Genomic DNA, 13,534 nt, shown 5'->3' on the forward strand with positions numbered 1-13,534 from the left:
CACGAAGAGAAAAAAAAACACGAAGAGAAAAAAAAACACGAAGAGAAAAAAAAACACGAAGAGAAAAAAAAACACGAAGAGAAAAAAAACACGAAGAGAAAAAAAAACACGAAGAGAAAAAAAAACACGAAGAGAAAAAAAAACACGAAGAGAAAAAAAAACACGAAGAGAAAAAAAAAACACGAAGAGAAAAAAAAACACGAAGAGAAAAAAAAACACGAAGAGAAAAAAAAACACGAAGAGAAAAAAAAACACGAAGAGAAAAAAAAACACGAAGAGAAAAAAAAACACGAAGAGAAAAAAAAACACGAAGAGAGAAAAAAGTATGAAGAGAAAAAAGTATGAAGAGAAAAAAGTATGAAGAGAAAAAAGTATGAAGAGAAAAAAGTATGAAGAGAAAAAAGTATGAAGAGAAAAAAGTATGAAGAGAAAAAAGTATGAAGAGAAAAAAGTATGAAGAGAAAAAAGTATGAAGAGAAAAAAGTATGAAGAGAAAAAAGTATGAAGAGAAAAAAGTATGAAGAGAAAAAAGTATGAAGAGAAAAAAGTATGAAGAGAAAAAAGTATGAAGAGAAAAAAGTATGAAGAGAAAAAAGTATGAAGAGAAAAAGTATGAAGAGAAAAAAGTATGAAGAGAAAAAGTATGAAGAGAAAAAGTATGAAGAGAAAAAAGTATGAAGAGAAAAAAGTATGAAGAGAAAAAAGTATGAAGAGAAAAAAGTATGAAGAGAAAAAAGTATGAAGAGAAAAAGTATGAAGAGAAAAAGTATGAAGAGAAAAAGTATGAAGAGAAAAAAGTATGAAGAGAAAAAAGTATGAAGAGAAAAAAGTATGAAGAGAAAAAAGTATGAAGAGAAAAAAGTATGAAGAGAAAAAAGTATGAAGAGAAAAAGTATGAAGAGAAAAAGTATGAAGAGAAAAAAGTATGAAGAGAAAAAAGTATGAAGAGAAAAAAGTATGAAGAGAAAAAAGTATGAAGAGAAAAAGTATGAAGAGAAAAAAGTATGAAGAGAAAAAAGTATGAAGAGAAAAAGTATGAAGAGAAAAAAGTATGAAGAGAAAAAAGTATGAAGAGAAAAAAGTATGAAGAGAAAAAGTATGAAGAGAAAAAAGTATGAAGAGAAAAAAGTATGAAGAGAAAAAAGTATGAAGAGAAAAAGTATGAAGAGAAAAAGTATGAAGAGAAAAAAGTATGAAGAGAAAAAAGTATGAAGAGAAAAAGTATGAAGAGAAAAAAGTATGAAGAGAAAAAAGTATGAAGAGAAAAAAGTATGAAGAGAAAAAAGTATGAAGAGAAAAAAGTATGAAGAGAAAAGAGTATGAGTGGGGGAAGCGCAGAGGTGAGGGAGTACAAAGGGGGTGGGTATGAGGTACGGAAAATACGATGAGAGAAAATACAAGGGAGGAAAATTAAATATTAGGGGGAAAAAATATCATTAAAAAATATTAGGAAAAAAATTGTTAAACTGCTGAGTAATAAAAAAAGTTTGAAAATTAAAAAAAATAAAAACTTACTTGAGCTTTTTTAAAGATTTCTGCATCAACAATAAGAAAAATTTTTATTAATTTTCTTTCACCATAATTCAGATCTTCCAAAGAGAATTCTGTTGAACAATTTTTCAAAGTGGATTTCTGAAAAATAGATTTGATTATTTTAATATATATAATAATATAATATATACTAGCTGAAATACACATCTATGCCAGCTGAAAAGAGATTATGACTAGAGACATTGTTTAGGAAAGGTAAATACAGAATTTTCCAGTGGAGAAAAGGAAGTAAAAAGAATATTAAAAAATATAATAGAGTGAAAATCAGTGAGCAGTGTTTGAATTATAAATTTAAGTCTCACTATTATGCATAAACTTATAACTAAGAAAAATGTAAGCATAATTGACATTAGAGTGGGAAATGGGTTGCAGTGTATAAGGAAACTTAAAAATTGTAGGTCAAATTCTATGTTCCTAGCTATATAAATAATTATAAGTTTCATTCAATAATAGTACCTCATTTTGGTTCATTTTACTTACAGTAGAAGTTCTCAGAAACCAAGAGGCCAACTTCTTAGGGGTTAACACTTGATCTCTATATGAGATACCTAAAATTAAAGTAGTTCTTTACATCTCAAACATTGAGTTAAAAAAAGTTGAGAAAATAATTTTCCTCTTCCCAATTGACCATTTAAATAGGTTGTAGTATACCTTTCTTGTAATCTCTTGGTCTTACTGGATTCCAGGACAAGAATTCATTTTGTCTAGTAAAATATCTAGCTTTGCGCTATTACTTGAGGTAATATCACTTGGAGAAGGTGCTCCATTCCTCATGAAAGCCAGTGTTGGTTAGCCATACTGAGCAGATCTTATTTGGGCAGTGATTGTGATTTTGAATATTTAGTCAGAGTTTACTCGTAGGGAAAAGTATTCCCATGTCAGGTTGTCCTGACAAACCCATCTATAGAGAGACCTTAGATATTCGAGGATAGTGTCTAGTAGGTATTCAAGTTCTCATTCAAATATTAAATAAGCAAACACACATGTCTACCAAAGAGCAACATTATTCATAAATGGTTGGATTCGTTTTGTTATATAGCGACAGGACCCCTAGGTTGGGAACAGTCGTTGTTAGTTCCCCGCTGCAAAAAAAACCAAGTAGCCGTCTTTTATTGATCGTCTATGTTGTTTAATTTTCTGGTTGTTATGGTAACGGCTAAGACGGCAGAGTTATTCCTCCTTGACTGTGCATTTTTCCTCTCAGCTTTTCTTTGGCTGTCATACCTGTCAAAATAATGATTCCGACTAAACAGAAATTGACATGCACACAAAGGTCAGACGTAACTCAGCATAACAAATCAAGACGTAAGACACACTGGCTTTTTATATAAAAATATATTTTGTTTTGAAATTATTTTCTCGTTTTACATAGAGATTTTCAATAGTTCAAAATTTAACAGTGTGGCTTACTGTTCATTTCAGTGATGGAGGGGTGTGTGGAAATGTTATGCTCTCGACAATCGCACGTTTCCTATCGCCGTCTCTCTCTTCCTCTCCTCTCTTCTGCCTCTTCTCTCCTCCTTCTGGTTAGACTCCAAAAAATCCTCTCTTATATTAGCATATGTCTTTCGCTTGGTTTTTTTCCAATCCACGCGATCTGTCAATCATACTGCTCGATAATAAAACACGCGTCTGTGTCACGTTTTGACAATTTTTTGCCGCCTCCTGACCTAGAGCCATCGTGACCGATTTCTCTTCAACTGACCGACTATTGACTTTATTGATACACGTGAATTTATCTCTCATGCTAACTTTCTATACATTCCAAAGTTGCAAGGATTGTCACGTTTCCTTGTTTTGTAAACAAAAAAAATCGTCATCCGATTTCTGTTTACGACGTAATCACTTTTTCGTTTCGACTGGTGGACAATCGATTATTCGATGCCCACCTTTTAAATCTTATTATCTTGTTTTAAAGAATTTTTTTTTTTCAGTTATGTATCAGATGGTTCCAGCCATCCATTACATAACAAATTGTTTACTTAATTGCAAGTTGACCATATTTTTCTACAGACAAAAAATATTAAAACATTTGGTTAAAAAATACAAATAACATGAACTGATTAGAGTTATATGAACACCTTCAGCTTTCAAATAATTATAGGTTTGATGAGCAAGCAGATGTCAACACTGACTTAATAAGGTCTCTTTGTTGGCACAGGTTCAATTCTTGTTTGGATTGTAAAACTGGGCCGGCACTTGAGAACCAACTATAAATTGAACAAGCTGACTAATGTTGGTGCAAAATTTCAAAAAAATATCCAAGGAGTGGTTATTGAGAGAAGTGCGGAAAAAAAAAATGAACAAATGGAGGATTTAGGGGCAATTTGACCTCTATAATGCCCCTCTAGGGGCGCAAACCAGAATTATCCTGGAAAATCCGTTCTGGAAAAAATTTAAATTTCATAACTAATGTTTGTGCAAAATTTAAAAGAAAAAAAAAAAAAAAAATTCCAAGGTGTGGTTATTGAGAAAAGTGTGAACGGATGAACGGAAGTGAATTACTAGGTCCAATCCCTTTGTCAGGTTACCAATAATATTATGGTAAACAACTGATGATCCCTTGAAAAATAAATTATTGGTATTATAGTAAATTCGAGAGCGAGTTGATGCAGTGCTTGCAGGTGATTAAATGACTTACTGACTAGATGGTTTTCTAACGCATGATAAAAAATATTTTTTTTGTATAGTTTTAAAGGTTAAAAACTTCAAAGACTATATATATATATATATATATATATATAAAGGCTATATTTTCTCATTAACCGCATAATAAAAATTTTAATATAATAAAATAGAAAAAAAACTTACAGCACAGTCAATTGCTACAAATTCTGTCAACTCTGGCACATTGATTTTAATCCTGGCATCCAGAAGTGGACTGGGCCCATTATTATAAATATCAAAGTTGTGTTGCAATAAACTTGTCTTTTTAGAAAAGTGGAGGAGATTTGGCTCAGAGTATCTGAAAATGGTAAAAAAATTTCATCAAAATCAATTCATAATAAAAAAAATTCAATAAAACATATGCTCCAAGAGAAAATAGTCTTTTTTCTTTTTTTTAATTACTCAATTTTTTTTTTTAATGAATCATATGTAAAATCTATCCACAAAAGTATTACCTATATAAATTTTTAATATATAAATCAATAATTTATTGAAACTTTATTTTAAAAATTATGTAAATTAGACATCCCATTTAGCATTAAGTGCTATTTAAGAAAAGTAGAAAGTGGATCTTGGGTTTACTTTTGTCAGCTGTGTAACTCACTTTTCTTATGTCCATTATTTCTCACATCCCATGAGCGATGTTTCTGACAAAGGGGGAAAAAATGCCATTTTCTGGGTCAGAATATTCAATCTAGCACTGGTCGTTGGCAAGTTTTGGATGTTGAAATAGTATTTTTTTAAAGCTCCTTACATCAAGTGGCTTCATGCCTTGTCTATAGTAATTTTAATAATATATGTATGTATATATATATATATATAAATAAAACAGGTTTTAAAAGAAAAATGTTATACTTTTCTTTTTTGCTGTCTATATCACCACAGGGCAGCTATGCAAGTTAGTTATATATATATATATATAACATTGCAGGTTAATCTATATAATAAATGCGATCTTTCCTTTGTTACCAAGTTTGCTATTATCTATAAATTCAGGTTTAATACTTTATAAAACATTTCATATGCAAAGAGATGTTACAAAAATAATAGAAAGAAAAAAAGGTCAGGTCCAAAGTAGCTGAGCAGCGGCTTGGTTCCCACCAGTTTTGGCAAATAACAAACAGAATCCTGAACAGAAGCGTGTGCTCTATCCCAACTCTCATAAATGGACCTGAGGTAATCTTGCCAGCATCAGACAAAGCCAAACTCTTTGCCAAGAACTTTGCAGCTAATTCTAACCTTTACGACCAAGGCTGCCAACCTCCAATATTTCTTCCTGTATCAGAAAACATGCTATGTGATATACAAATATCTGTACGTGATGTTGCCAAGATAATCAAAAATCTTGATTCCAGTAAAGCAACCGGCCCTGACGGTATTCCAATTATAGTACTCAAAAGAATTCAACCAGAACTTGCGCCCATCCTTACAAAACTGTTTAAATGTTGTCTTAAGGAGAATTGCTTCCCGTCACCCTGGAAAATCTCATCAGTATGCCCTGTATTTAAGAATTCAGGTGATCGCTCATCTCCCTCACAATAAGTCTCCTGTGCATCATGAGTAAGTTGCTGGAATCTGTGTTAAATACAGAAGTAATCAACCATCTTAGCAAAAATAACCTTCTTAGTGACATGCAATATGGTTTCCGTTCTGCTAGATCTACAGCAGATGTGCTTACAGTTATATCTCATAAGATTAGCAAATCTCTCAACGGAGACTATCTTTCTAGGGCAATTGCTCTTGACATATCAAAGGCCTTTGATAGAGTATGGCATAAAAGTTTACTTCACAAGATCTCCAGCTACGATATAGCTGGAAATGTCTTCTCAATTATTAAATCATTTCTCACTGATAGGTTCATAAGAGTAGTGGTTGATGGGCAGAAATCAGAAGCTCTTAGTATTAATGCTGGAGTCCCTCAGGGGTCCATCCTGGGCCCAACTCTCTTCCTGATCTATATTAATGATCTTCCAAATCACATCCTTACATCATTCATAGATATCTATGCTGATGACACTATCTATGGTAGCACATCTAAGACAATAAACGACCAAGTTCTTTGATTATCTCTCCTCTGATCTTGAGCAAGTGGTAAAATGGGGAAAGAGGTGGCTTATTACTTTTAATGCATCTAAAATCAAGCTTTTATCTTTACATCATAAATGCTCTGATCCACATCTGGCATCAATTGAAATGAATGACTCGTTTTGGGGAGGCCTCATGTTTTGACAAGCTTCTGGGCTTGACCTTTACTCCTGATCTTAAATGGAACACATACATCAAATCCGTTGCCAAGGCTGCTGGAAAAATGGTGGGATCCTTCTATCGATCCAGTAGATATCTCACTGCTGATGCAATTCTCTATCTATATAAGAGCCAGGTATGTCCAAAGATGGAGTACTGTTGCCACATCTGGGCAGGAGTTGCTAGAAAGGACTTGTCTTGCCTTGATAAAGTTCAAAATAGACTTCGTAGCCTTGTGGGGGATGTCCTTTTCTCTTCTCTGCAATCTCTTTCTCACAGAAGAGATGTTGCGAGTTTGTCTCTGCTTTATCGTTAATTTCATGGCAGGTACTCGGCTGAGCTCCATTCTATGCCCCCCCCCCTCCGCCAAACTTTCACAAGAAACACCCATCTAGCAGAAAACACTATCACTTTCCCCCACTCTTTATCTGTGCCTAAACCTAAGCATAGATTCCATGAGCAAAGCTTCTTTCTTAGAACTACACACCTATGGAATTGTCTTCCGTTTTTCTGCTTTCCAGCTGACTACAATATGGTTGTCTTCAAGGCTAACGTAAACAAGTTTTTGATGAGCCGTTCCATATAAGTTAACAAATTTACCGAATCCATTACTAACGGTTACTACATTGTTCAATTTCTACTGTACACTCTTTAACCCTTATCCTCGAGTGGCCTCTTGGCCTTGATAAATGTTTATGCCTATGTAAAAAAAAAAAAAAGGAAAAAAGATTTTTAAATTCATAAAAAAAAAAAAATTAAAATCTTAGCCAATGATAAGTGTTATATGGATAGATTCTGAGCCCCCCCCCCTCCAAAAAAAAAAAAAAAAACAGCAATTCTTTTCCTTTTTTTCAGAAAATCGCTCATGAAATATGAAGAATGAATGACAAATTAAGGCCTAATGCATTCCTGGACTCTAAAAAAAAAAATCTTTAAAATATATCTTACCCATTAAAAAAAATCTTTAAAATATATCTTACCCATTAAAGGAAATGTCTGCCTTCATCCTGATTGGAATGTTGACTGCTGCTTGGTTGTTGCCAATGTTTTTGTCTTCACTTTTTGTAGTAACGGAAGCGTTAATGTAAACCTCTTTTTCTTGTGAAGATGCGACACTTGTAAACACCAATGTGAAAGTCACGTTTGTATTTTGTGGGATCTGGTTACCTAACGAGCATCTTACCAACTCCTCATTCGACGAAGTGTCTGAAGAACATTCAGATACGCCCGTGTGTTTCACCTGGACGTACTGCACATAACTGGGAAATGTAAAGAGAGCCAGCGAATTGTAGGCACTCTCTCCTGCATTAAACACGGACACAAATAAAGAGAATGTTTGTTTTTTACCAGACAGTATATGGTCTCTATCACTGGTCATAGATAAGTGCAGATCTGATGTGCACTTTTCATCAGCTCCACAGTCTAAATTGTAGTAGATCTGAAAGAATCCAAATTGATAAGATAGCATGATTAAAAAAAATCTTTTTAGTGTTGGAATATATTAGGTTGGCAACTAAATTCTTGCTGTTTTTTTAGATCTACATTTTTTAAAAGTAAAATAAGAACTAAAAACTATTTAATCAATGATGTATTCTCCATTTGTGTTCACAACTTTTTCCCAACATTCAAGATTCTCAATACCTTTTTGGTAGAAATCATTTCATTTTGGCTTGAAAAATAAAATATAACAAATAAATTTTCAAAACACGACATTTAAAAAAACAGCAAAAACTTAGTTGCCAACCCATATATATATATATATATATATATATATATATATATGGCGGAATAACTTGCAATCTTAAGTGAGATTCATTCTTAGCATAAATTTTTTTTTCTTTTCACAACATTTCTTAAATTTTAAGAGAATAACAGCCCTTATTCTCGAGTGGCCTTTGCGCCTTGATAAGCTGTGCCTCCCTTGTACAAACAAAAAGGAAATAAAATTAACGATTTTACACCACCTTTATGCCCCTTTATGAATATTAAATTAAAGATATAATTTATATTTAAAATCCTTAGTCTAATTTTAATCAAAATCCATTACTTGATTTGGATTAAAGAAAATTTCCTAAATTCATGGCTTAAGCTTAAGCGGTCTTAAGAAATTGAAGTTTAAAGAATCTGGTTTAATTGGTATCTCATGACGATGGATTAAATTCGAAATATTCCCTTAATTTCAATAACTTCTTAAGACTCAATCTTTAAGCATTAAACTTTAGACATTTTGTAGAATCAAATCATGTAATGGACTTTGATCAAAATTGGAATAAGGATTCCAGACATAAAATTTAATATCATTTTATACAGATTTTAACCTTCATAATTTTCCATAAGTGGTTACTAATTAGTAAAAGAAAAAATTCATTTTGAACAGTGGACTGTGACTTCAGGACCAATTAATAGTAAGGAGATCATTTTCTTAAATTGTACACAAGAAATAAAAAGGTCTTTAAAAAGAATTACTTCATGATTCAATTTAAGACAGATCCCCCCCCCCCACAAAAAAAAAGTCTAAGTAAAAAGACTAAACTTAATACATATCACCTCTTTTGTTGATATACAAAGACGATACTAATTTATCTTGGAGAATTTTTTTTGAAATCTGCCTCTCATGACTTACAATCTTACCTTTAAATTCAAGATTTCAGAATTTAGCACAGAGTCAACAGCTCAATACTAATAAAGGATTTGATACTTCTGCAGTACAATTGAATTTTAAACACATTTTTACTCACGTTCACCCCTAACAAGGCATATCACCCCTTGAATGTAAGGGGCTACTATTTGGGACAATGTGTAGGAAAGATTAACAAGATGTTGGTTTACATTACATTTAAATTTCTGCATATGAGTACAGTCAGGGAAGCAAGTAGCAGGAATGGAATTCTAAAGTCTAGCTGTTTGATGGAAAAAACTATTGGAGTAGAAATCTTTCTGGCATTTAGGAACCTCAACAGTGAAGGAGCGTGATTTTGTTTTCAGGTCAATACACTATTACGTACGTACATGTCAAACTGAAATTAGTATAAATTCTAAAAATGATAAATGATCTAGTAGATGTGCTCGATCTATTTTACACAAAAATATCATGAACACTATCTGGTGGATATTTTTTCAATGGCGGCTTTGCATAAAGCAAGGAGAGATAAGTGAATTTGTCATATAGAATTGATTGCACAACTCTTCTGCATTAAACATACGGTAAACTCAATAATTTGATTCCATTTTTACTTGTAATTGTTTTTCTAGTGGATCATTTTTTTGTAAGTTTTGAAATTTATACTAATTTTGGCATGACACAAATATGCGAAGGTGTTTTAACCTGAAATATATTTGTTTGAAATTCCAAGGGTTTTCATATGCACCTAACAAGTTCACTACTGACCTGTAGCATAGTGGATAAAATACTTGGTAAAATTCAGTTGTATAGTTACTCTTCTGAAGGTTGAGGTTTCAATCCTCAGAGTGGCCAACACTGAAAATACAGTTGCGAATTACTTAGGACTTCTACTCAGTCATGGCTGATGGATCGATAGCATGTTACCTTCATGAATTAAAATAAAGGGTTCTGTTTAGAATTCTGTGCAGATTCCTTAGTTTAGAGTTAGAGGAGCATTTAGCATTGGAAAGGAGTTGTATGTTTGTACTTTTATAGACCTAAGGGGAGATAACTCCCACCTGCTTTGTTAGTTTGAGGAACATAACTCACCTCTACATGCCCCCCCCTTCCCCCATGACCACAGAATGTATGAACGTGATCAATTTCCTGTCTGAGAATTCATGCGACTTCCCACACATTCATGGGGATAGACCTCTTGAATATCCTCTCTTTCTCCTATGTTTGTAATGTCATCCACTTTGTCATCTCAACTGTGTTGAGGATTTACCTCCTGACCGATGTCCATTAGTTCCTTGGGGGTCCGATTCCGCTATGGATCCGGACCTGAAGGTGGCTATGGTGTACCCGGTGTGGCATGAAATGGGCCATCCACGACGGGGTAGATTTTCTGAAGGAATCAACAGTTGCATAGTGTTACCTGACCGCTACCATCCACTTGTATTTGGTATTGTCGGTTACTCTGTTTCTACGATTCTCCTCATTTTTGTCCACCGATGTGGATTTTTACCCTCCTGGACAGATTCTCTAAGCTGATGTTCACCGAGTGGACAGCAGTGCTGATTATAGAACTGCTTGTTTAGCATGTGCCTTTTAGCCATGGCCAGCTCTCTTAGTTTGCCAATCCCCTTCCATTGCCTCAGTGTTCGGTACCTATCCTTTAGGAGAGGGAGATGATCCTTAATGATGCGATCGTAGAGCATTACGGCCGTGGACATGTTAAGGTTCTGGACAGGAGGGTTATGATGGGTCAGTAGTGCTCTAACAGCTTATCCTGGCATAAGAGTCTGCCATTGACTGTATTGTATTCACAGCTAACTCTGCATGCCCATTACTTTGTGGGTAGTAGACTGACGATGTGCCTTTTTGCATACTCCAATCTCTCAAAAAGGAGTATCCTTGTGATTAGAATGGGGGTCCTCCATCTGAGGATATCATCAGGTGCACTTTATGTGCAGAAGCAAATTCTTAGCATGTCACAAATGCTTCTAGCTTTCCCTAATGACATCAAAGCTACTTCTATCCATCCCATATACCGTTCGACATATACTAAGTAGCTTTTGCCTTGTCTGTCTGGAAAGTCGACCGCTGTTTGTTGGAATGGAAATTTTGGTTTTGTCAGTAACATTAAGAGTTCTCTTGGCTGGTAGGGTGTTATTGTGTTGCAAATGTAGCATTGGGACCGAGTTTGCCTGATGCTGGTGTTCATACCTGCCCAGAGCAATTGATGCCTTGTGTTTGTCAGCATGCCGTTTACCCTCTAATGTGCAGCATGGAGTGTTTCCAACATCTCCGCTCTGAGTTGTCGAGGTATTAAAATTTTATTTGCCTTGATTGTTACCCCTTCTAAGCAGTACAATTCTTTGTGCATTGACCAGAATACTAGAGCTATGGGCAGAAGGTTGTTCCTTGATTCAAGGAAGACGTTCAGATTATGTCTACTATGGTCCTACTTTCTTCATCGGTGACTGCAGTGGCGAGAATCCTCTCCCATGTGATAGTTTCTAACTTGTCAACGAGAACACGGCTTTCACTGCAGTGTTGATGGTCTGAATAGTCCTCATGCAGGGCGTTTTATCTTGAATCTGTACATCAGCATCCTCTTAAATTAAACAGGCGGGGGTTTTTAACATTTTCTGAGGCCTGGTCTGAAAATATTTTTACTAATGGTAAATGATCCACTGTCACCAATAAATACGAATACCCAAGTATAAACAATCAGTATAACTAGCCCGTAGACAAGGGTTAAGGCTTCACCTTCCACTGGTGCATATAGAGATTCTGCCTCACTGATGAAACAGGAACTGGTCAGAATAATCTTCCAGTGACCCTACCCACACCTTATGTTCAGCTCGCCGGGACATCTGCTATGTTTTTGATATAGAAAATAGGAAATCCCTGTTTTATTATAGTCGGTTCACAATCCAGTCGTTCATTTCAAGTGTTCAAAACGCCTTTTCCAATTCCCTCCACTATTATTCTCTTTGATTCTTGAAATAGGCGTTCCGGCATATCATCCCACTTCCTATTCTTTGTTTTCAACAATTCCCAGAAGGGTACCATCACCTTTGCTTGGAAAAAAGCATATAATACCCGATTCACAAGTCCAAACCAAGACCTGATGCCAGTAATACTTGTAGGTGTCAGGAAATGAAGAACAGCTTCTGTCATCCTCTTAGTGGGCTTAATATGACTATTAGTGACTAAGAATCCTGCAAACTTCACTTCTGTCTTAGCAAAATTAAAAAATGTTTGGGTTGAACAGGATGCCTTGTCTGCAGTGATTGATGTACTCAATTGTATGCCAGAATGAGGATTATGGAGTCATTCTGTAGGATGTCTATGCAATGGGTTTTCGTGGTCACATATACAGTGATGCTGTCAAAAAACAGACAAGTATATTCATCACCTAACCCATGGAATCCTTGGAGAACCCAGCAGTATCCGTACCGGCCCCACTCAGAGATGAATGTGGCAGCATCTCGTGTGGCTGGAGATAGTGGTAGGCTGTGGTATCCATTCGACGCATACAGGACAGTCTTTCATGTGTTTGCAAATATCACGGACACTGGTCAAATGGGGGACAATTTATGGTGTGTCTTCCTCATGGTGGCATTGTTCAGCTTCTTTAAGTCTACCGTTTGCCTCCGAGAACCGTCTTTCTTCAGTGCCACAGCTATCCCTGAACACCAGGTGGTAAGGTTGCCTACTGGTACCGGCTCTATTATTCCTAGAGCGACGTCTCTGTCCAGCTCTTAAAACTCTTCTTCCAGTAGTGGGGGACAGGTGTGTATAGCTGTAAACTTTGCACCAGGAGTAAATCTGATGTCTAGTGGTTTACCTTCCATTGTCTGTAGTGGTTGATGAGTTGAGCAGCGATATGTTACATTTAAACTTCTGCATGTTAGTACAGTCCGGAAAACGGAAGGAATTCTAGTCTAGCAGTGTAAAGGAAAAAACTTAGAGCAGAAGGCTTTCCAGCATCTAGCGACCTCAACAGTAAAGGAGTGGGATTTTGCTACTAATCGGGTCTCGGGTCAGTTTGGAGTATGTAGATCATGGGGTAGGGGCACAAGTGCTATGAGTTTATCAAAACTCATTCCATTAAAGTACTTTTAAAACAAGCATACGGATGGCAGAGGGATGCAACATTTCAATGATGAGAACTATTTGATTTAAGACTCTTCTTTGGACCCTATCCAAGAGAGAGAAATAGCAGTAGATGCACCAGCTCAGAAGGGGCAAAAATATTCCATGCATGAACGAATTGTGGCTTTGTAAAGATATAGAATACTTTCCACTGTGAGTAATTTTCTAGCATGGTAAAGGGAGCCCACCTTTGCAACAGCCTTGGCAATAAACTCATAGCACTTGTGTCCTCACAACGTGCATACTCTAGACTGACTGTACAAGCAGAAAATCCCACCTCTTCACTATCGAGAACCCTGGATG

At 35.3% G+C, this 13,534-nt stretch overlaps 1 protein-coding gene across 1 annotated transcript in view; it reads right to left on the reverse strand.

Moving 5' to 3' along the window:
- LOC145292160 (integrin alpha-4-like) overlaps positions 1-13,534 on the reverse strand; it is a 139,783-nt gene that overhangs the window by 8,653 nt on the left and 117,596 nt on the right. The window contains exons 15-17 of the mRNA XM_080138329.1: positions 7,443-7,900; positions 4,363-4,516; positions 1,516-1,632 (exon numbers count right to left, since the gene is read on the reverse strand). Of these exons, the coding sequence (XP_079994455.1) occupies positions 1,516-1,632; positions 4,363-4,516; positions 7,443-7,900 (729 nt within the window). The remainder of the gene's footprint in view (positions 1-1,515; positions 1,633-4,362; positions 4,517-7,442; positions 7,901-13,534) is intronic.

Source organism: Euprymna scolopes, chromosome 13, assembly GCF_053919585.1.
Source record: "Euprymna scolopes isolate OS-2025 chromosome 13, ASM5391958v1, whole genome shotgun sequence".
In the NCBI taxonomy this organism is placed as follows: domain Eukaryota; kingdom Metazoa; phylum Mollusca; class Cephalopoda; order Sepiida; family Sepiolidae; genus Euprymna; species Euprymna scolopes.